The 21,642-nt window shown below is 47.3% G+C and overlaps 1 protein-coding gene and 2 long non-coding RNA genes across 10 annotated transcripts in view; 2 read left to right on the top strand and 1 right to left on the bottom strand.

The window, feature by feature from the left end:
- Positions 1–21,642, top strand: part of LOC116665834 — a 112,782-nt gene that overhangs the window by 30,829 nt on the left and 60,311 nt on the right. For 7 of the 8 annotated variants that reach the window (XR_004322560.1, XR_004322557.1, XR_004322556.1 and 4 more), the window contains one exon: positions 464–571. The exons of the other annotated variant lie outside the window; for it this stretch is intronic. This is a non-coding gene — a long non-coding RNA (uncharacterized LOC116665834). The remainder of the gene's footprint in view (positions 1–463; positions 572–21,642) is intronic. 8 annotated transcript variants of the gene reach the window in all.
- The window catches only part of PKD1L2 (polycystin 1 like 2), an 88,505-nt gene that overhangs the window by 8,549 nt on the left and 58,314 nt on the right, over positions 1–21,642 (bottom strand). The window contains exons 27-38 of the mRNA XM_006183970.2: positions 21,342–21,488; positions 18,970–19,169; positions 18,109–18,326; positions 17,146–17,362; positions 13,565–13,793; positions 11,681–11,885; positions 10,442–10,538; positions 7,350–7,487; positions 5,690–5,875; positions 4,479–4,806; positions 2,358–2,491; positions 697–824 (exon numbers count right to left, since the gene is read on the bottom strand). Of these exons, the coding sequence (XP_006184032.2) occupies positions 697–824; positions 2,358–2,491; positions 4,479–4,806; positions 5,690–5,875; positions 7,350–7,487; positions 10,442–10,538; positions 11,681–11,885; positions 13,565–13,793; positions 17,146–17,362; positions 18,109–18,326; positions 18,970–19,169; positions 21,342–21,488 (2,227 nt within the window). The remainder of the gene's footprint in view (positions 1–696; positions 825–2,357; positions 2,492–4,478; positions 4,807–5,689; positions 5,876–7,349; positions 7,488–10,441; positions 10,539–11,680; positions 11,886–13,564; positions 13,794–17,145; positions 17,363–18,108; positions 18,327–18,969; positions 19,170–21,341; positions 21,489–21,642) is intronic.
- LOC116665837 lies at positions 17,307–19,534 on the top strand. Its single transcript, XR_004322564.1, has 3 exons — positions 17,307–17,399; positions 18,991–19,197; positions 19,297–19,534. It is a non-coding gene; the product is annotated as an uncharacterized LOC116665837 (long non-coding RNA).

Here is a 21,642-nt window from a genome sequence, read left to right on the forward strand (position 1 = left end):
TGCTATTAGATCACTGCTGGCTGGTGGGTTTGAATTGATGATGCTTAGAGACCTGTGGGATCCAGGTTGGTGGCTGTTGTGGTATAGGGGTTGAGTGTCAAGGTCAGGAGTCAGACCCTGGATAAATGACTTAACATCTCTGGACTTCGGCTCTGTGAAATGGAGCTAATAGAACATTTCTCCTGGTGTGAAAAGAGAAAATCCACGTAAGGTTCGTAGAACATTGCCTGCCTTGTAGCAGCACTCAAAGTATCATCCTTGCTTTAAAGTGATTGTTGAGCAGGGAATGGGGCCTAAGATGCCCCTTAAGGTGTCTGATTGGCATTTGATGGGAGGGACAGGGCTTATAACACACTTTAGATGAGTTCCCAGCATCCTCAAGCCATTCTCATTATCAATATCTGCTCCTTCATTGTGTAACATGGTGGTACAGATGGCAAAGGGGATTTTTCCTAATTCCCAGGGATCACCCAGGAAGGACTGTCCTCAGAGTCTCAGTTCCTGAGAGGTGCCTGAGCTGGATCAGCCCTCAGGACCAGCAGGGGACATGAAAGGTTGCCATGGCATACAGGTGAGTAGAACCCTTTCATCTCCCTTTTTCAGGCCCCCTTCAAGGAAAAGGGAAGGGGTGGGAGAGGGAACTGGCACATGACCACCTCCCTCCTTTGCGCATGAAGCCACAAGTCTACCCCTCACCTGCACAATCATGTAATAGAGGAGGAACAGGAAGTAGACGACCTCTGCTGCTACCACGAAGGGATGCCAGCCATCGGTGAAGGGGTACAGACGCAGGCTCTGCAGGTGCGCGTGTGCAAAGAAGATTCCTGCAAAGCAGAGCATGTTCTGCTCACCCACAGCCACTGCTCAGAGCCACCTCTTCTGACTGTAAGTCATCAGTCAGATGAAGCAAAATCAAGCCCTTCTGAGGGCTGGCTGGGGGCAGGAGCGAAGATAAAGGCCCTTCACACCCAAGTGACTGAACAGAGACACAAGGTGGAGGCTGGAAACAGTGGACGCATCTAATGGGACAAAGGGAGCTGCTATGGAAGACCCTCCTCCTGCCCTCTGCTTTTGGTGTTGGCCCTTGGGCACTCAGTCACCTCCAGCCACAGCACACCCACCTCCTTAACATCCATTTATTTACTCCAAGCTGGCTCAGTGAAAGCCATTTCATCTAAAGAGATCAACCTTCTTTTGAATTATCTTTTATCCGTTTGTGTCTTTTCCTTTTTTACTGTTTTTGGTATTGTCATAATTTTTTAGTAATGATTTTTTAAAAACCAATTTGATAGTAAGGCTAACGTGTACAGAGACAAAGCCAATCTGAAGAACAGCGGAATGGGGAGATGCAGACAACCCGAGTCCTTGCTAATGTCAGCAGGCTGCTGAATCAAGCAGACCAGAAACCCACGCCGCACTTCTCATTTGTAGAAATAAATAATTTAAACAGATGTGTTTTGAGGCAGTTGTTTAAGAGGACCTTAAACAGCCAAGAAGATAGCAGAAAGAAATAGGATATCACAAGAAATACAAATAAATCCTCCAAAAAGGATTTGAAAGAAACTTTTGACAGTGGGGAATGATAATGGAACTTGAAGCCCTTTTACTTTACACAGTTCTGAAATTTTTTAAAAAACTACAAATATTGCTTTTATAAAAAATGTAATTTAATATTTAAAAAGTTTTATTTTTAAAGAAGAGGTGGTTGAGTTTTAGGAAGATTCATTATTAGCTGAAGAGTCAGTGTTTTCAATAGATTGTGATTAGCACTAAAAGAGGGTGGAAGGCAGGGAGTGGGGAGAAAGAATAGAACACAAAATAGAGTTAAGGGAATTATTTTTGAAGCTTTTGTCTCAGTTATTTATACGTGTGTGTGTGTGTGTGTGTGTGTGTGTGTGTGTGTGTGTGTGTGTGTGTTGGAATATGATATAAAATGAACTTTGCAGTGTAGACTAAGGTACTGCAAGTTGTAAAATATTGTTTTAGGTGAAGCTGTTACCAGGTCACCCCTTCCCCTGCCCTTCACTGCCAGCCCCCCACCCTCACCCCCAGTAGAGTGGGAAACTCAAGACTGTGAGCTGCCTCCAGACCCCAACTAGGTCCCCTTAGGACGATTTGTGAGACAGGCCAGTGAGAAGTGCAGGCAGCCAGGAATGAGGCTGGAGCAGCCCTGAAGCCTTGCCTTCAGGGAGCACCAAGACCCATCCCTGAATTTCCCAAACAACCATTTGCCCTGGGGCTCTGGCCTGGGGGTGGCCCAGCCTAGCTGTGTCAGGAGCCCTAGCCCTCCCTAGCCCAGAGGGAGGATTGTCTGGGGTCTGGAACATGCAGATGGATTCACAGGCAAGCCTGCTCACCTAGGGCGCTAGTCTCCAGGGTCAGAGTGACGATGCAGAACAGGTTGACATTGGCGTTGTAGACTGTGAACTCCACAAACACGGCTCTGGTCAGGGTGTCCAGCCAGGTGTTGTCAAAGAGATACTGGAGAGTTCTGTGCGAAGAAGGGCATTTAGGGGCATCTCCATAGGTAGGGGCTCCCTGGCCCTCAGCCCAGGGAGGAGACCAGGGCTTCCTGTCAAAACTCCCCCTGCCTCTGTTCTACGCCCAGGACCACAGGGCTTTAGGGCTTCTCCTGGGAGTGGCCAGTTTCCCATCCTACGGTGCAATGTTTTGGCACCTATGGTCTCCTGGCCGTTCAACCAGAGGTTCTCAAAGTGTTATCCCCAGACCAGTGGCATTGGCATCACCTAGGAACTTGTTAGAGATGCAGATTCTCAGTCTATACGTCAGATCTCCAGTGAGAAACTCTGGGGATGGGACCTGGGGATCTGTGCTTTGATGAGTGCTCCAAAGGATTATGATATGATTTTCTGGATTTGTTTTAAACATAATCTGTTTATTAATTTGATTTATTTATTATTGAAGTATAGTTGATTTACAGTATTAATTTCAGGTGTACAGCATAGTAATTCAGTATTTTTCTAGATTCTATTCCATTGAAATTATTACAAAATAATGGCGATAATTCCCTGCACTGTACAGTACATCCTTGCTGCTTATCTACTTTATACATAGTAGTTTGTATGTGATGCGTTTTCATGTCTGAGGACCACAGTGTTGGAGGAGCTGCACAGAACATCAGGGAGTTAGGCAGGCAGCAGCTGTCAAGGTCCCTCTTGGGCTGGCAGTTCACATGAGACCAGTTCCTGGAGATCTGCTCACGGGTGTCGTGAACAGAGCGTGTGCCAGAGTGACATCCTGGGTTCTAATCCTGGCTGCCTCAAGGAGAAGCTGATAACTTCTCCACGCCTCAGTTTCCCCATCTACAATGGTGTTAACATGGGTGCCTTGGGATCATTGTGAAAAGAAAATGGAAATACATGTGTAGTGATACCAGCTGTTATTACTTAGAGCAGTAATGATGGCCCTGTTTTAAAATATGCCCTGTCTCTGGTGGGTCTGTGTCCTGCTTGACACATAGAAGGAGAGAGAGAGTCAGTTGTTCCAAGTAGCAGGAAGATACCTCTTACGTGGAAATAGACTATTCCTGGCCTGTCCTTAATCCCAGGGGACCCCTGCCAGTTGTTCTCCCTTGGGGTTTGTTATTATCTGTGTTCCTCCGTGTCATAATAATGCAGTGGAGGAGACTGAGGTTCACATGGGTTCACTAACTCCCTTGGGGCTACAAAACTAACAGGAGCAGTGCTAGGGTTTCAAACCTAGGGCTCTCTGACTCCAGAACATGCTGGGAGAGGCAGTCTGCATGGGCCCTGAGTGTCCCTGCACATTCGTGCTGAGTGTTCCAGTAATGCAAGGCCCTGGCCAGGCTTTACCCAGGCCACGTCTCAGGGCCTAGTCTGCAGTGAACAACCTCGAGGAGGAGGTGATGTCTTCCTTCAGACAAAGAGTACTCTTTGCTTCTGCTGCTATAGAAACTGAATGCTCCAAGCTTTCCTCTGTGATACTGTAACTGACCACATAGGCAAGCATCTGTCTTGACCCTTCTGGAATACTGACTCCAACCACTGTGAAGCTCTGTGAGTAATAAAATACTTTGTCTCTGATCCAAGAGTCTTGTGTCTTCTGCCAGAACTTATGAAACAGTAACAGGCTAGTGTGTCGGCTTATGAGTAGGGTAAAACCTTAGACCCTGCGTAATTCTTGATTAAGGTTAAGAGCCTTCCTGCTTGCCTGGTGGTGGACGCTTTGTGTGGTACTCAGTTCCCCATCCCTGTACTGGCTCTAGTAGAGGCCTACCAGGCTGAGAATGCTGGAGCAGGACTCCCTTTCCAACTCTGAGGTTGTACAGTTTCCCGGGACCTGAAAATATGACCTGAATGCTTCTGAATCTCCCCGCCGCTCCCCGCAATGACATGAGTGAGCTTGGCTCAGTCCTGTTTTGAAGGCTGCACCCGCCAATCAGACCTGGACTCAAGCAAATGTCTTTCCTCGACTGCATATAAATCATGTGAACTTACCTTGATGCACTTTGGTGATCAGTCCCCAAGGGGACCACGTAACCTCCTCCTCGGTACACAGTGAGTTTGCCCCAGATGGGATACCCTCTGTGCTGGCTCTGGCTCTGGTACTGCCAAGCCTGGGAAAAGTCATTGCTGCTATTGAGGTTGGAGGCATTCCAGCCTTCCCCATAGTCTGACAGGTCTTCAACATCCAGGGAATATGGTGCACGGCATCCATCAAGAGAAGCCTGCAGCTGCAGGGCAAGAGGGCAAGAGCTTTCCTGGACCCTCACTTGACGAAACTGGGCACTGCCAACCAGCTTGGAGTTCCCGTCAGTGATAAAGCCTGGAGATGAAAAACAGTTGGGTAAATCCAGCCAGCAAAATCATCGTAATGCATCCCAAGCTCCCTGGCCTGGATGCTAACACGAACTTCAGTGTACCTGTTATAGAGACAGCCAAGAGTCATGACCAACCACAGACTACATTCAGCCATTCATCACCACCTTCCCACCTTGGACCTGGTGTACTTCTTGCATAACTTCTTTTAAGGAATGGTACCCCCACTACCCAGTCATGGAGACCATTTATGCCCTTTCCCTCAATGCCCAATCCTAATGGTCAGCAAGGCCCATTAATAATACCTCTTCAATGTTGTCTACACCCATCCCCATCTCCATCACCCACTACACCAGCCCCATCATTTCTCCCCAGCATCCTAACCTACCTACCCTTTACTCCAACTTGCACATGTTTCCAGAGTGACCTTCCTTTTACCACAGATTTGATTATGTTACTCCCTCACGGAGAAGCTGTCAATGGCTCCTCAGTTCCTTAAGCATAAACTATGGACCTCCAAAGCCTTCTGATCTGGTCCCCTTTCCTCTCTCCTACTTTGCTTCTCACAGGTCCTCCGCTCATAACCCTACACTGCAGCCACACTTGACACTCAGTAGTTCTAGGAGGTACAGTGTCTCAGTGTTTCAGGCTTGCCTTTTCTCATGTGGTCCCTTCTGCCCGGCCAGTTCATGCTCAGTTATCTAAGAAGGAGGGTCTCCACTTTGCATTCGGGGAGGGCTAGGGGCCCTCAGAAGATCTCTCCTTCAAAGCATAAGGTTCTGTGGTAATTTGTTCTCTAGAAGGCTGATGTTGACAGTGACCCACACCTGTTCCCAGAAAGGAGTATGCACAAGGGGTCTGACACAGGTCCTGGGTTGGGGGGACAGTACCTGGGTGGTGGCTATACAGGTTGCTCACGAGGGTGGTGTTGGCCCATGTGAAGAACTCCCGGAAGCCCAGCACAGCTGAAAAGCCTCGAGTGAAGCTGTGCTCCAGGTGTCTGTTGAAGTGGTATGCGCTGGGGTCCCTCTGCCCATAGGCCACCAGCAGTAGCATCCACAGGAAGCCCAGGTATGCTGAGGAGAGAGGCACAGTCAGGCAGAGTCCCCAGCTCCCAGAAAGCCCAGGGCAGGAAGTGGAATGGTGTATGGCTCAGAATGGTTGAAGTCTTGTAGACTAGCCACTTGCCCTTCTGGTGACCAAGGGAACTAATCCTTATAGAGACAGCAGAAAGGAGTAAAGCCCACAGACCATTAGCCTTCTAGCTGGGTTCAGATCCTGGCTCTGTCACTTCCTATCTGTGTGACTTCATGAGTGACTTAACCCCTCTGTGCCTCCCTCTCTTATGTGAGTGAGGTGGGATAATTCTATTACACAGGTTTGTGATGAGGGAGTCAACAAAGTAAAGCACTTAAAATAGCTTAGAGTTCATGCTATATGAATATTTCTTAAATAGAGTTTTTGAAAAATGGGACTGTGCCACGTTGCAGTGCTGGGGAGAGAGCGGTGAAGATGACGGACATGTTCCCTGCCATCATGGAGCTCAACTGTAGGTAGGTGAGTGTGACCTAAGGGCCCGTTCATTAGGTACAAAGATTTAGTTTAGGAGGCTCTAAGGTTAAAATCCCATGGGGACACAGGACCTTACTAAATCAGAATCTCTGGGTCCAGGGCCTGTGAAGATGCATTCCAGCAACCCCCACCCCCCATCCCCCACCACAAGATTACTTGTTGGGGTTCTGCTCACACCCTTCTTGCTCTTCATTCTGTAAATGCAACTCCTACACAAACTCCCCCACTCTCTGCTTAACCACATGTGCTTGGTCAGTTGGAGAGCAGACCGGGGCTGCTGCATGGTCAGCACCCTCCTCAGAAGTGACCCTCATCAGTCACCTGGTGGGTGGCAACTCAGGGGTCTGTACTACATGCCCCCCAAAAGGTCTCAGCAAGACTCAGCCCTGGTTGCCCACATGGAGCCCTCTCATCAACCACCTTCTATCGGCTTCCTTCTCTCTCCCTGCACTTTTTCCCACCAGTGCTTCCCAGGATCACCTCCCAAACCAACTACTTGTACCCAGATCTGCTGAGGGGGAACCCAGACTGAGATACACAGTGAGGGTTGAAAGCTCCTGGTCAGCGGGACAGGGGAGCATGTCTGATGACAAAGCATTTGGGGCTGAGAATCAAAGAACAGGAGGAATTAGCCAGAGGAAAAGGTAGGGAGCAGGGTGATCACATTCTAGTCAGACTAAATGCCACAGGAGCTGCATCAGGAGCTGAAAACTCAGTCACTGGAGCTTACGGCACAAGGGGCAGAGAGAGGTGACCGGGGTGGGTGGAGCCACAGCAGAGAGTTTGGACTTTATCCTAAGGGCCGTGAGGGGCCAGGGAAGGATTTTAAGTGTAGGGGAGAAGCTGAGGTGAGTTCATATTTAGGACAACAGGCCCAGAAGTGGTGTGGGTCTGTCAAAGATTGCACCACGTCTGCTCAAGTCTGTGTTGAGAACCAGCAAGAGGGAAGGTTGCTCATGGGTAATGTTGGCTGCCTACCCAAGATTTCTCTGATTAAGGCAAATGCTTTCTGTTCCTTGAGGTGGGTGGTTTTCATCTTCTCAATGTCAGAGGCCAGAGGCGGCTTGTAGGTGTCCTTTCTGCTGTTCCTTCGTGCTCGGAACAAGGCAGAGGGGTCTGTGAAAACAAGGGCATAAGGACGGTCCCCTAAATGAACAGTGAGCCAAGTTGTGCATCTGCAACCAAAAGACTCCCCCGACCAGATACAATCCACCATTCCTCCTCCCTGGGGGCAGTTTCCCAACACTGCCCTCCATGCCTCCACCTGTGCTATCCCAGTGCCCAGATTTCCATTCCTTCTGCTCCAGCTGGAGAATTCTCCTTGCACAGAAAGCACAGGTGTCTTCCCTTCCCTGAAGTCTTACTGATTCCTCGATGCTGTCTTCCTGTACTCTTGAACTCCAGGTGGATCCCAGTGCTCCCAAAACTTTGAAGGATGGAAGGAAGAGGGTATCTCATGTTTCAAAGTCCTATCATGTCTAATTCCAAGTATCTTCTTTTGCAAATCACTTTGTTGAGCTGTACTTTTCATAAATTCACCCACTGGAAGCCTACAATTCAGTGATTTTAATAAATCTATAGAGTTGTGCCACCATCACCCCAACCCAGTTTTAGAACATTCTATCACCCCTAAAGGTTCCTTCATGTCCCTGAAGTTGGTCTCTATTCCCACTCTATCCCCACCCTCTGCCTCATTAATTTGCTCTCTGTCTCCATAAATTTTCTTTTCTGGATTTTTCATATAAACAGAATCATTGAATCAATGAATTTCTTGTGTCTGGCATCTTTCACTTAGCATAGTAGTTTTGAGTTCATCCATGTTGTGTATATTAGTAGTTAGTTTCTTTTTATTGCTGAGTAGTAGTCCATTATATGGACATACTACCTTTTGTTTATCCATTCACCTATTGACAGGCATTTGGATTATTGCTAGTTTGGGATGCTATGAATAATGCTGCTCTGAATGTTTATATACAGGTGTTTGTGTAGACACATATTTTCGTTTCTCTTGGGAGATTCCTAGGAGTGGCTAAATATCTTTTGGCTATTACAAATGAAGCTGCTATGAACATTTGTGCACAAGTTCCTGTATGAAAATAAGTCTTCATTTCTCAGGGATAAACGCCCAAGAGTGCAATTGCTGGGGCAAATGGTAAGTCCATTTTTAGTTTTGGAAGGAACTGCCAAACTGTTTTCCAGAGTGGCTGTACCATTGCACATTCCTACCAGCACCATACAAATGCTCTAGTTTTTCTGCACTCTTGTCAGCATTTGATGTTATCTCTGTTTTCAGCCACTTTGATAGAGTGCACGGACCCAAGTATCTTTTGGACCCACGCCCCTCTGTCCACCCCCACTGCCAGTGCATGTCACCTCTCGTCTGGACCATTTCAGTAGTTCTTCCTGCTGACCTCCCCGCTTCTACTTTTGACCTCATACTTCTTTCTGGTCTCCAAGAGCAGCCAGTGTAATCTTCCTAAAATCACAAATCAGATCATGCTGCTCTCCTATTTAAAACACTCCAGGAGGAAGATTAGAGCTCAGTGGTAGAGTGTGTGCTTAGCATGCACGGGGCTCTGGATTCAATCCCCTGGGTTTACCTCCACTAAAAATCAATCAATCAATCAATCAATCAAATTACTACCCCTCAACAAATAAATTTTTTTTTAAAACTCCAAAATGCCAACATTGCTCCAGGCCCTACAGGGTCCTGCACGACCTGCTGCCCCCACCCCCCGCCTTGGTCCTCATCTTGAACCATCCCCTCCACGCATAGACAGCTCACCATGCTCTGGCCACACTGTCAGTAACTACTATAAAATGACAAGCTCCTGTCCCACCTCAGCCTCTTAGCACATGCCCCGTGTTCAGCCCCTCCCTTCTCCCATCCTCCGGGAGCCAGCGTAGGTACCAATTCAGCAGAGAGGCCTGCACCCTCTTACTCTTCCCCCGTCATTCTCATCATAGTCCACACTTACAAGTCATCTGGTGCATTTACTTGTTCAATGTGTCTCCCTAAATGGGCTATTCCATCCAGTCTGTGCTGCCAGAGCTGAGGGTGGGGATGGGGATTGACTTCAAATGGGCACACAATCTGAACTGTGGTGAGAGTTGCACAACTCTATAAATTTAGTAAAATCAATGAATTATATATTTACAATAAGTGGATTTTATGTAAATCTTGTTCCCAAGCCATTGTACTGCCTAGCACACAGCAAGAACTCCCTGAATAATTGCCAAAGGAATGACTGAATGAAAGTTTAATTGATTTGGAGGCTGGCATCTCTTTGGAGAAAAATTACTCTTTTGTTTTGTGAAAATGGTTTTAATGGACTTTTTGGATCTGCAAAGACAAAACCGTATTACAGGGCTAAAGAATACTGGCCCATGAGGAGGTAACTGCACTGCATTACAGTGTAGGGACATGGGTTTTTGTTTGTTCCTGTTTTATTTTCCCTGAAAGTGGAAATCTCCACGTAGACTGTCAGAGTGTTGATTCTATCCTGCTTGTTTTTTCTGTAATTCTCTTGTTGTCAGCACCCTCAGGAGTTTTGGTTGGGAAGTGAGAAATCAGGTTGGGGAAGAAGGCAGTCAGCGGGTTCTGGAGCCGGGAGTCAGCATGACTGTGTTCCAGTAAAACTTTGTTTACAAAAACAGCGCTGGGCTAGATTTGGCCCCCAGGCTGTTGTTTGCAGACCCTTGTCTTAGAACCCTAATTACAGCTCCCCCACCTCCCATCCCCCTGCCCAAGCTTGTTCTTTTTTGGTTTTCATTCCAATGACGAGCCTTGGAGAAGAAAGCTGCTTGCTTGGGATTATTACATAGAGAATGATGGCCAGTGCAGAGCATGGACCCCATGGTGCCTCTTCATTCTCCAGTGTCACAGAGAAAGGCCCAGATGGGGAAGGAAGGTTGCTCAAAAGACAACAAGGGAGTCAGTTGTCTCTGGATGGTTTGGGGATGCTTCATCAATCGGGGTGAAGGCTGACAGGGAGCAAAGGTCTGAGGCCAGGACCACCCCAGCATCCTCTTCAGGTTCCAGGCCCCTGCCTGTACTTGGACACTGTTACCTGGGCTGGAGAGACATCCCGGGACCAGATCCACAAGCTCCTCCTCATCTTCCACTCTCTTCAAAATGAGCGCGAAGAAAGCAGCGAACCCTAGCACCTGGAAAACAGCCTTTGTGAACCCCAAGCCTGTGTTGGATACTCTCTATCACCTCCTGGTCTGAGCAGGGGTGGAATGGGGGCCACATCTGTGTCTATGTTCTGGGGAAGCCGAGTGGGAACCAGCCCATCCTCTGCAGAGAGGTGATGTGGTCACGAAAGGGTGAGGGCCAGGGCTTGCGTGCACCTGGCCATCAACCAGACCGAGAAGCAGGCAAATCCTTGAGCTCACCCTGCTTCCATCATTCCCTGAGCCTTGCCGCCTGCTGCTCTCTGTTGTTTGGCCTTTCTCTTACCTCGCAGCCCAGTGACTTACACTCCCTTTGTACCTCTAGCCTGGTGAGTTCCTTCCTCTAACCCTCCCTCCCTTTCTTCCTGTATTAAGTATTTCCTTCCACTACATTATCTCTGTACCTACAGTGCACAAACATATTAGGATTCTGTGGTTTGGTTGGGGAACAGAAAGTCTCAGGACTCTGTTCTTAATATTCTCAGACTAGATTGGGGGAGTTAAGTCAAGAGTTAAGTCTTCTGATAAAGGCTATTCAGGGCAGAATGAGGGTGGGAGATTTTGCAGTGTCTCATAGGCAGAAAGAGTCTCTCCAAATGTTTCCTCACTTCTGCAGCTTTCCCCAACCCCATACAGTATTCCTACCACCTGACTCCTTCCAGGCAGGGCTCAGTATCTCTTTGACACTGCCTGCTCTCTTGCATAATTTTACATCTTTAGAAATAGGAGCCTATTTCCAGTTCATGCACACATTTAATGACTTGGTGGTTTTCTTCGGAAGGTGAAATTCCTGTAAGTTGCTGGCCCATCTCACAATCAAAAGCATCTTAGAACTGAGGAAATATGGTATCATTCCTATTTATACTTGTAACCTAGGGCAAGATTTTTTGTGACCTTATCATCTTAACTTCAGATTTTCTCATCTATAAAATGGAGGTGAGGACCTTCCTAAGGGTGACTGGGATGATAAGATGTCAGCATCTGGCCCTCAGGGAACTTGGGTTACCATGACAATTCCCTTCATGCCCTAGGACCCACCCAGAGGTTTGTTGAATGAGCAGATGAAGACATTGCAGAAGCCTAAGGAGAGGGCAGCTGGCTGAAGGGAAAGTGTGGGTGGAGGGGAACCTGACCTTCAGTGGCTGGGTAACAAACACGCTCTCCACGAAGGAGATGGCCATGGAGATGAGCCACTTGAGAGAGGTGGCCCGCCCGTAGTGCAGACCATAGAGCATGGTGAAGAAGGCTGCCACTCCGCTGGTGGCCACCACCAGGAGCCAGCCCACCAGGACACACCACCAGGGCAGGCCTCGAAGGGGCTTGCTCGCCTGTAGGGAGCTGCAACAAAGGGTGAATATAATCAGGGTAGTACCATTTGGGCTCACGTTCAAATCCCATTCTACTGCCACCAGCCTGCATGAACTTGGCCAAGATCCTTAACCTCCTAGACCATCAGTTTTCTCCTCTGTTCTATTCTGTATTCTATCCAGTATACATTCAGAGATTCTATTGAGGTCACATTTATTCAGTGCTTCCTAGGAGCCAGTCCCCATGCAAACTGTTTTACATAGATTTGCTGTTATTCTTCATGGCAAGCCTAGAAGGCTGGTACCATAGAATTTTAAATTTTTATTATGAAAATTCCCCATCATAAACAATCAGTGAGCACAATGAACCCCCATGAACTACTTTCAACAACTATCACCTCCTTGTCAAACTTATTTCATCTATCCCCACTGCTTCTTTTCCTGTGTGGGTGAAAAGCTAATCAATTTAGGGAAGAAGTGGAAGATTTTATTTGAGCCAAATTTGAGGATGATAACCCAGGAGGAACATCTCAGAAAGTTCTGAGAACTGTTCTGCCGGTTAGAAATCAAAGCACAGTTTTATAAGTTTTTTGAGACAGAGGGCTGTACAGCAAATGATGTATTGTTGATAGTTTACATAATCCAGATCTAAGTGTGATCCTGGTGGGACACGTGACCCCTTATAAGATCAGTAAGGAATGTTATCTTTTAAGGAGCTGTCTTGTTGATCCTAGGAGAATGTTGCTCTTTATGGGTGAGGTATTCCTGCTGATGGGGGAGGTTTGGTCAATGCGTAATGCAGATACACAATGCATAGTGCTGAGAGAGGAGGCCAAAAGGCAGAGAATAATTTTTTATCTTTAAATTTTTCTTGTCTTGCCATAAAATATTAATTTTATTTCACACCTGGAATATTTAAAAATAAATTCCATACATAATATAAAATTATCACCAGTTATTTTAAAATACATCTCAAAAGTGGTCATTTTCCTACAGAATTATGTGTGCTGTTGTTGGAGAAGAAAAAAAATTTCCTCTCCCCTTTCTAGATTCTTTTGGCTGGTCTAAGAATGAAATTGACATGTGATAGATTAACAGGAGAAAAACCAAGTTTAATTACAGATGTAAAGGGGCTTCAGAAGAATATAAGGCCCAAGGACAAGTTAGTCAGTTAAGGGTTTATGGCATCTGAGAGAAGGATAAAAGTGAATAGGCATTTGGGACCTTAAAGGGAAGGGAGGAAATTCACATGGTGATGGAAGCAAATGTTTGGGCAGAGATAGTGGGACACAGAGAGGACTTTGGTCTCCAGACCCTACCACACCCAGCCCATGTTCTTTGTAGATATCCTTGGTCTTAGTGCTCTTCAGGGACCAGGCCCTTTTAAATTCTCTTTCCAGTTTGAACCAGGAGATGGGCATTATCATTCCCATTTTTACAGATGAGGAAGGGGCTCAAAGAGGTTGAGGTGGTTGTCCAAGGGCATACAGCTAGGACACCCACATGAAAATGGTTATAAACTGTAAAATGCAGTACAAAGGGCTCTGAGTTCTGGCAATATAACCCTGTTCAAAGCCCTCTTCCCTGTATTTGTGCAGGAGTCCCAGATCGCTGCTTCTTGGGGATATTGGGTGAATAACCTCCCGAGGTAGACTGGAATGCCCTCTTTCTGCAGGCTTCAGGCTGTGAGCACACAGGGAAGTGGATTACCTGAAGTGTGCTGGGGGCAGGGTTCCAAGCTGTCCCCTCAGGCAGCCCTTCAGGGCGTGCAGCTGCCTCAGCGCCCGGGTGTGGCTCTGGCACTGGGGAAAGCCCTGGGGCCCCACCAGCTGCAGCTCTTGCTCCACGTGCTCCAGCTGAAGGTAGAGACACTGCCTGTAGGCCCTGTCCTTCTGAAGGTCACCTGGGCCCTCCTCAGGTGCAAGTTGTTGCATTTTTCCTAAAAGACAGAGGAGAGAAAGAGCATCAGCTGGTGCTGAGTGACAGAGTAGGCTGCCTGCAGTAAAGACAGTAATGTTAGTAACAGCTTTCTTGTACCAAGCACTTACTGTGTGCCAAGCCGTGAGAAATCTGACGTTCAGAAAGATGGGGTACTGGGCTTATATCCAGCCAGTTAGGATTTGAATGTTCCTCTTTTAGCCTTTTATAGAGGGCATTTTCAAAATTTCCTTGAGCATAGTGGAGATGAGAGTAATATACCTGTTGCCCTCCTGCGGCAGTTACGAACATTTTGCCAATCTTGACTTGTCTTTGCCCCCAAACTGTTTTTTTCTGGAGTACCTTAAAGCAAATCCTAGACCTAGTTTTCTCATCAGCAAGTATTTTATTACATACGAGATTTGCATTTGAACCCAGGTTTGGTGCCAAAGATAGTGGTAGTCGTAATCTTTTGTTTATAACATTTTTTATTATGAAAAATTTTAAATTAAAAAAGTAAAGAGAATGAGGAGATGAACCTGCACCCTTTGCTCAAAATTATCAAAATTATCAACTCATGGCCAGTCGTGTTTCATATGCACCCCACCCACTCTCTCCAAGTGGATTATTTTGACATAAATTCCAAGCTCCAAGTCCTAAATCTTTTAATATGCTTCTGGAGAAGAAAAGGACTCTAACAAAACCATGATGTTATTGTCATCTTTAAAAAATAATTAATAATGATCTCCAAATAGCATGAAATGTCTGGGTGGTGGTTGAGTTTTCCCCGTTATCTCTTGATGTTTTTTTGCAGTTGGTTTGTTCAAGTTTCAGTTTCCTAAAAAGTTTTTTAAGAAACAACAGTGTTTTCTGTTTTCAATTACAGAGGTAATACATATTCATTGCAAGAAAAAAAGCAAATCTGAACATTTCCACTATGCCCTGTGCCTACTAAGGGAAGCTTGGCCTCTTCAGGTGGAACCAGGCCTGGGTGCCTGGGGCCTGAGCTGGGAGGCTGGTGCCGAGAGGCACATTCTGCTGGACAAGAAGAGCCCAGGTCTGGACCAGTGTTCATCTTCACGGGGGTGTATGAAAAAGGATATAGGAGATGACAAGATGGAGCACTCCAACCCCAGGACCCCTCTCTAGTCACCAGTGAGAAGTGAATGAGAAAATACCAAGTGATGTGGAGAAGGCTGTGGCTCAGACCAGATGTAGGTAAAGGCTTGGTAACATGGACTCTGCCTCCCTCTGACTCAACCCTCCTCCCTCCCCTCCTTCCTGGGTCTCCCTCACTGAAGCCCCAGCTAAAGGTTCCAGCGTCAGCAGCCTTCGTGTTGCAAGCATTCTGGCAATGTTTCTGGAGGATATCGTTACTCCCAGTCATAACCACTTATTGAATCCCTGCTTTGTGTTAGACTGGGGTCTAAGCACTTCACATGTCCTATGATCTCATTCAGTCCTCAGAACAAGCCAAGAAGCTGAGTGGATCAAGGCTTCCATTTTATAGGGGAGGAAACAGTCTCAGAGAGGTTGAGCAACTGTCCAAAGATGCACAGCTGCTCTTGTAGCTAGGAGAGCCCAGCTCCAGAGCCCATGTTTTAAGATCCATACTATGCATGCCAAAGCCCCCAAACTCAGGGCTAAATGTCATCAGCAGAGCTCCTGTAGGGATGACCTTCACGGGCAGCCCAAGCCCGGCCCTCTGGGGCTAATCCTCCAGGGTGGCTGGATCACAGGTCAGGGTGGGACTGATGATGTGGTCAGCGCGGGCCTGGCCAGAAGGGCTTTGAGTGCTACCGTAAGGAGTTGGGACTTTGTCTTGAGGGCAGTGGCTCTCAACATTCAGTTTGCATAGCAGTCACCAAAGGGACTGCTTAAAAATGCAGGTTCCTGGCCTTTCCCCAGATTTAATTCACTGTATTAGAGGTGGGGCCAAGAGTTATAAATTCAAACTCCACAATCTATAAACCCCATTTTTTATTCTAAACAAGGTTCAGACAGTGGCCATCCTTGTGTGTTAAAAATGGCAGCATTCTTAACCCACACCACCCAATACGGCAGCCACTCGCCACATGTGGCTGTCTAAATTAAAAATAAAGTTTAGAATTTAGTTCCTCAGTCACAGTAGCCACAAGTCGAGTGCTCAGTAGCTACATGTGACCAGTGGCTGCCACACTGCAGTACAGATATAGGATATTTCCATCACTGTGGGAAGTTCTATTGGACAACCTGGTCTAAACACTGGCAGCAGTGATCTGGGTGGAAGATGGACAGGAAAGGGGCAAGAGGGGAGTCAGAGAGACTAGTTCCAACCAGCATAATGTGCCATACATAGTGTTTAATAAAAATGAAACAATATTACTAAATTTTAGCTGGATATTCTTTCCCAAGTTTCTGAATTTGAGGCCTGCTCTCTCTCTGCCAGATTATCAAGTGTTAAAGAGGTGTTAAAGACAGTAGTGCCACACTGAGACTTTCCCCTTAATTAGAAGGCTTGGAAGAGAATGGAGAAGGACTAACTTTTTTGCTCTGCAATTCAATATTCTTTAATGCTTTCAACTGCCCTGTCCATCATCTTGTGTCCAGTCCCATACATTGGGAGATGGATCTGGCTTGACTTTGCATCCCCTGACACTTTACAGAAAAAGAGATGGAGGCACAGAGAACTGGAGTAACCTGTCCAAGGTCACACAGCCCGTCAGTAGCAGAGCTGGTACCCAGAGATGGTTCTGAATGGCTCAAGTTATCAGGCTGGCCAATGCTCTTCCTACTCATATGGAAGAAGAACATGCCTTTTTGCTTTTTGTGTTCCATAATGACCTCCTCGGCTGAGGTCATCCCATGCATGTTTGTCAAATGCTTTCTATGTGTTGTCTGGGGCCAGCCACTGGGAAAACAGCAGAGCAAGGTGGTCAGATAGGTCCCACCACACAGAGCTCACGTTCTGGGAAGGACGGTGCAGATTTTACACAACTCGTCACACAATTCATGATTTGGCAACAAGCAGTGTGAAGGGGGCACAAGAGACGCTTGGGGGCCAAAGAGCACGTGGCTGGAGACCCTGTTGTGGGCCAGGGGCCACTTCAGTCAAGAATGAAGGCTGAGTAGGCACTGGCCAAGTGAAGAGAGGAGAAAGAACACGCAGATCAGAGGCCCGGCGTGTGAGCAGACCTTCAGTGGGAAGGCAGCTTGGTGTTGTGAGGAGAGCATGATGCCTGCAGTGCAGAGGGGGAGGCGGGGGGTCGAGTGGAGGCAGGTGAGGGAGACCCTGGTAGGACTTCTTGATCCCCTAGTAGTACAGACATGGCCCTCAGTCTGCCTCCACCTGGCTCCAACATGCCCCCTTTAGGCACAGAAAGGTCACGGCTCACCTTTGACTTGTACAGACCCCAGAGTGAGGGTTAAAGGGCCCCCTGTCTCTCTGGCTTCCTCCCAGGATGCTTGCTCTGCCTTGTTCTGCAGACAGATGGCGTCTTCTACCAAGGCCAGCAGTTGGTTGATGTCCATCGAGTTCACTGAGTCCCAGCCTGAGGCAGTGGGTGGCACCTTCAGAGCTTTGAACAGGGAGCTGACAAGTCTCCACATATCCTGCAAGTCAGAGCAGAAAAGAGGATGTGAGCTACAGGTGAGGGGCAGCATTGTGGTCACAGGCACTCGCCCTGGAGCTGGAGTCTGGGTCTGAACCCCAGCTCTGACTGCTGGGACGTGACCGACCACCCTGAGCTTCCATTTTGTCACCCATTTAAAATCCCCCTTCTAGGATTTCAATAGACACATTCCAGGCTATATTCTTCAACGTGTGGCACCCAGTAGGTGCTCAGTAAATACTTATTGAATGCATGAATGCAGCGGGAGTCCCTTCTGTGGGCTTTCAGCTTGCGATCTATAATGAAAGTATAATATTTTGTACATAGTAGGTACCCAAAAAGTGTGTGTGTGCCTGTGTTTGTATATGTAGCTGTTTGTGTGTGCTTGTCTATGTGTGCATGTGTGTACGCATGTATAAACATGTGTGATGTGTGTGTACGCGTGTGCATGTGTTGTGAGTACATGTGCATTATGTAGCTGTGTGTGCACATGTGTGTGCATTCATGTAAAGGTATGTGTTGTACATATGCTCACTGTGCAGATGTATACATATGTGTGTTTGCACGTGTATGTGTGTACATGTTTATAGGTGTGTGCACATGTGTGTGTATGTGTGTGTATGCAGTTGACAAATCTTGGTGACTGATGCTGTCAGACAACATGGGTTGCAAGCCCCAAACCCCAGTCCCCACCCCCACTTCTGCCCAACCTAGAGCACCCCCACACTGCCGAGGTTGAGGACCTGCCTTGGTCACTGCTTCAGGCGTCAGAAGGCCGTCCTCCACGGGCTGTGGAGAGGGGGCCAGGCTGAGGGGTCTTGCATCCCATTTCCCATTGTTCTGCTCCCTGGTTATCCGAGGATGGGTGTTCCGAAATATCTGAACAATCAGGAGGTTGATGGGGAACATAAGGAGAGAGCTCTCCAGCCCAATCATCACTTCCTGCCAGGTGAATTCGATTTTACCTGGGAGAGGGAGGAGTGGGGTCAGAGGGAGAGTCCCCTCCACCCCTTCCAGAAGGTGGCTGTGCAGTAAGGATTAGCCTTGCCCAAAGAGAGGTCTGGCCCTTGAGTGGCTTCTGGGAGGTGACCACTAAGTCCTTGGAATGTCCTGCCTTTGTTTACCTGGGCTCTTGGGCCACACTGTATAGTCTTTGCTAGCAGTGTGATTGATTCATGGTGGGGGCCTTGGCTGCACGGTATCACCTCAACCTCTACAGGCGCTGGGGGCTAAGGTTAGCCATGCTGGGGGGCAGCCATGTTGAGGAGACTGTGCCCCAGTAAAATGTCCGGACACTAGGGCTTGGGTGAGTGTCCCTGGTTGGCAGTACTCTGTGCACATCGTCAGGAGGAGTGAGCACTGTCCAGACTCCCCTGGGAGAACTCCCCATGCATCCTGCCCCACGTCTCTTCCTCTTTCTGATTTTGATCTGTATCCTTTCTCTGTAATAATGTTGAGTACAGTGGCATTTCTGACTTCTGTGAGTCCTAGTGAATTACTGAACCTGAGGGTGGTCTTGGGACCTCTGGAATTGCGTGGCACTTCTGGGCCACTGATGGCTTTTATCCACCAGCCACTAGCCCTGACCGCCATGACACTGGGGATTACCCAAGTCCATCTTTTGCTCAGCTGGGTCCTTGGGGACACCCCAGAACATGATGCTGGTCAGCATGGTGCAGAGGAGCAGGGAGAAGCAGCAGGACACCCTCTGGACACGGGTGAAGTTGCTCCGAGCTGAGCTGCTGAAGATGGAATACCAGATGTGGCCATCCTGGAAGCCCGTGGAGGTCTTCATGAAAAACAGGTGGCTGTGGACAAGCCGGGAGAGAGGGACAGGTATTTAGGGAGTTGAGAATGTGGGGAAAACTGGGCTCTTTGGAGCACTCCTGGGATGAGAGGGAGGGAGTTGTTTCTAAAAGGCATCTATTTTTTCAGTTATAGAAAATACGGCGTCATAATAGCATCACTTTGAGTTAATGATGGGGACTCTGGACAGAGTGGTTGGAATCCTGCACTGCCCTCTTACTGCTGTGTGACCTCAGGCAAGTTACTTTACTTTTTGCCCCTCAGTTTACTCACCTGTAAAACTGGAGTAGTTACAGAACCTGCCTCATTGGATTGCCATTTCCAGGCACTAGTACCATTTACCTCAGTCTCTGCTCTTCTACATATGACTGGCACTCAATAAAAATTTACAAGACATACAAAAAGTCAAGAGATTAAAAAAAAAACCCAATCCATTATCCAAAAATAAAGAAATCAACAGAACCAGACTCACAAATAACACAGATGTTGGAAAATGCAGAGAAATTTAAAATTAGTTAAATTTTTAAAAAGGATTAAAAGTAATTATTTTTGTAAAGCATTTGGCAAAGTAGCTGGCACATGAGTGTTAGCAATTATTTTTGTTATAATTTTAATATAACTGATATTATTTATTTTGTTATAATTAAGAGCATTAGAAGGTAGTAGTTAAAAATTCCAGGCTCTGGGTTCAGACTCAGTTTGAGAGAATAAAAATTGTGAGACAGGGTTTTTGAAAATGGCACCACGTTCTCCTAGAGAATCAGTTTCCCTATGAGTAGAATGTAGTTTAACCACAGGAGCTATTCAAGAGCCCAGATTCTGCTATAAGTGTCCAGATCAGATATTCTCAGCTGGGCTGCCACCTGTTCTAATTGGTCAGTGCACCCTCCAAGGTTGCACAGTACTTTGACCATCACCTGGGGATGTGTGGGTGGCATGAACTCAGAGTAAAGGTGCAGAAAGAGAGAGGTCAGTTGCCAACAACAGTGATTTTCCACGTTACTGTTCTCATTCAGCAAACATCTGTTGAGCCTGGTGCGGTGTCCCAGGTGCTCTGCTGGGCACCAGGGATTCACGGGAGGAATGAGGAGCTCCCGCCTTCAGAGAGCTCCTTGACTAGTTTCTGGGCATCACCTGTGTTGATGCAGTTGGAGATAATATCTGCTCCTGGAACTGAGCACTTAGTCTGAGCCGCACCGTGTGCCACGCATGTTATCCACACTGTTTCGTGGGACCTGTACAGGTCCCCTTTGGGGTAGGCCCACTGAGCAAGTCATTTTTCAGATGTGGAAGCTGAGACCTGGAAAGGTGCGGTGACTTATGCAGGGTCATGCGACAAGTCAACAGCATGTGGGACTTTGTGGTCCATGCGCATGTCTCTGTTATACCTTTGTTGAGGTCCAGGTCTCTCTGAGTCAGACTTTTCCTGCCTTGGAGGCTGAGCTGCTGGGAGGAAAAGCTACCTTTCAGTAAATGTGCTAGAAGCAGACTGAATACCCACCTACAGGAGAATGGTTGAGTTTGTTGTGGGACATCCATTCTGTGGAATATTATGTAGCCAGTAAGGAAAATTTTGACCCAAACATACTCTTCTGGAAAGATGTGCATGATATATTGTTAAAGAAAAAAGGCAACATATTTAGAGTAACATGCCATTTTAAAAGATATAAAATAAAGAACAGTCTGTGCTGTTGTGTATGTGTGCTTGTGCGTGTGTGTACTTTTGTATCTGCTTATATATGTTTGGGGACAGAGGTGGAGGGATGCACAACAGGAGAGGGTAAAGCAAGTGAGTAAAGCAAGTGGGAACATGCTGAAATGCATCTAGGGTTAAAAGCGTGAGGAGGAAGCTCCAGATGGCCAGATGTCGAGTCGCCATTCAAATCAGTGTGTTCACTCATATCAAAATGTTATTCTGTGACATTCATAAGGAAGTATGGGTAACCGTTTTCACCAACTGAAGGTAATTCTGTCTTAGAGGATCCATATCCCCCCAGGGCCTTTCAGGCACAACAAGGAAACCTGATTGATCATTAATGTCACACACTCAGAGCCACCCAGGCCCCTAGCCAAAATGTGCTTTTATTTGGCGGCGACTGGATTGTGATGCAACTTCCTTAGAGAGGAGAGAACAAAGTAAAGAGCATTTGCTTCAAAAGAAAAAAAAATCATACCTGAATTGTTTCCTGTCCTGCTCTGTGGCCACTGGAAATACCTTGTCGAGGACACAGTCTCCAACATCGATGGACAGCCACGAGTTACAAAGGAAGTACCACTTCCGGTCCATCGCCAGGTCATGCACCAGCACCCGGCTCACGTACCTGAGAAGGGACCCACACTTCTGAGGATAACATGGAGGGGACGAGACTTTTTTGGGCACGACGAAGGTTAACACATTGCAAACCTGGGCCCGAGAATAAGAGTGAGCTCCTAGAAGGAGACTTTGTATTTCACTTCATTGCTCTTGGTGCCTTG

This window comes from Camelus ferus, chromosome 9 (assembly GCF_009834535.1).
Source record: "Camelus ferus isolate YT-003-E chromosome 9, BCGSAC_Cfer_1.0, whole genome shotgun sequence".
In the NCBI taxonomy this organism is placed as follows: domain Eukaryota; kingdom Metazoa; phylum Chordata; class Mammalia; order Artiodactyla; family Camelidae; genus Camelus; species Camelus ferus.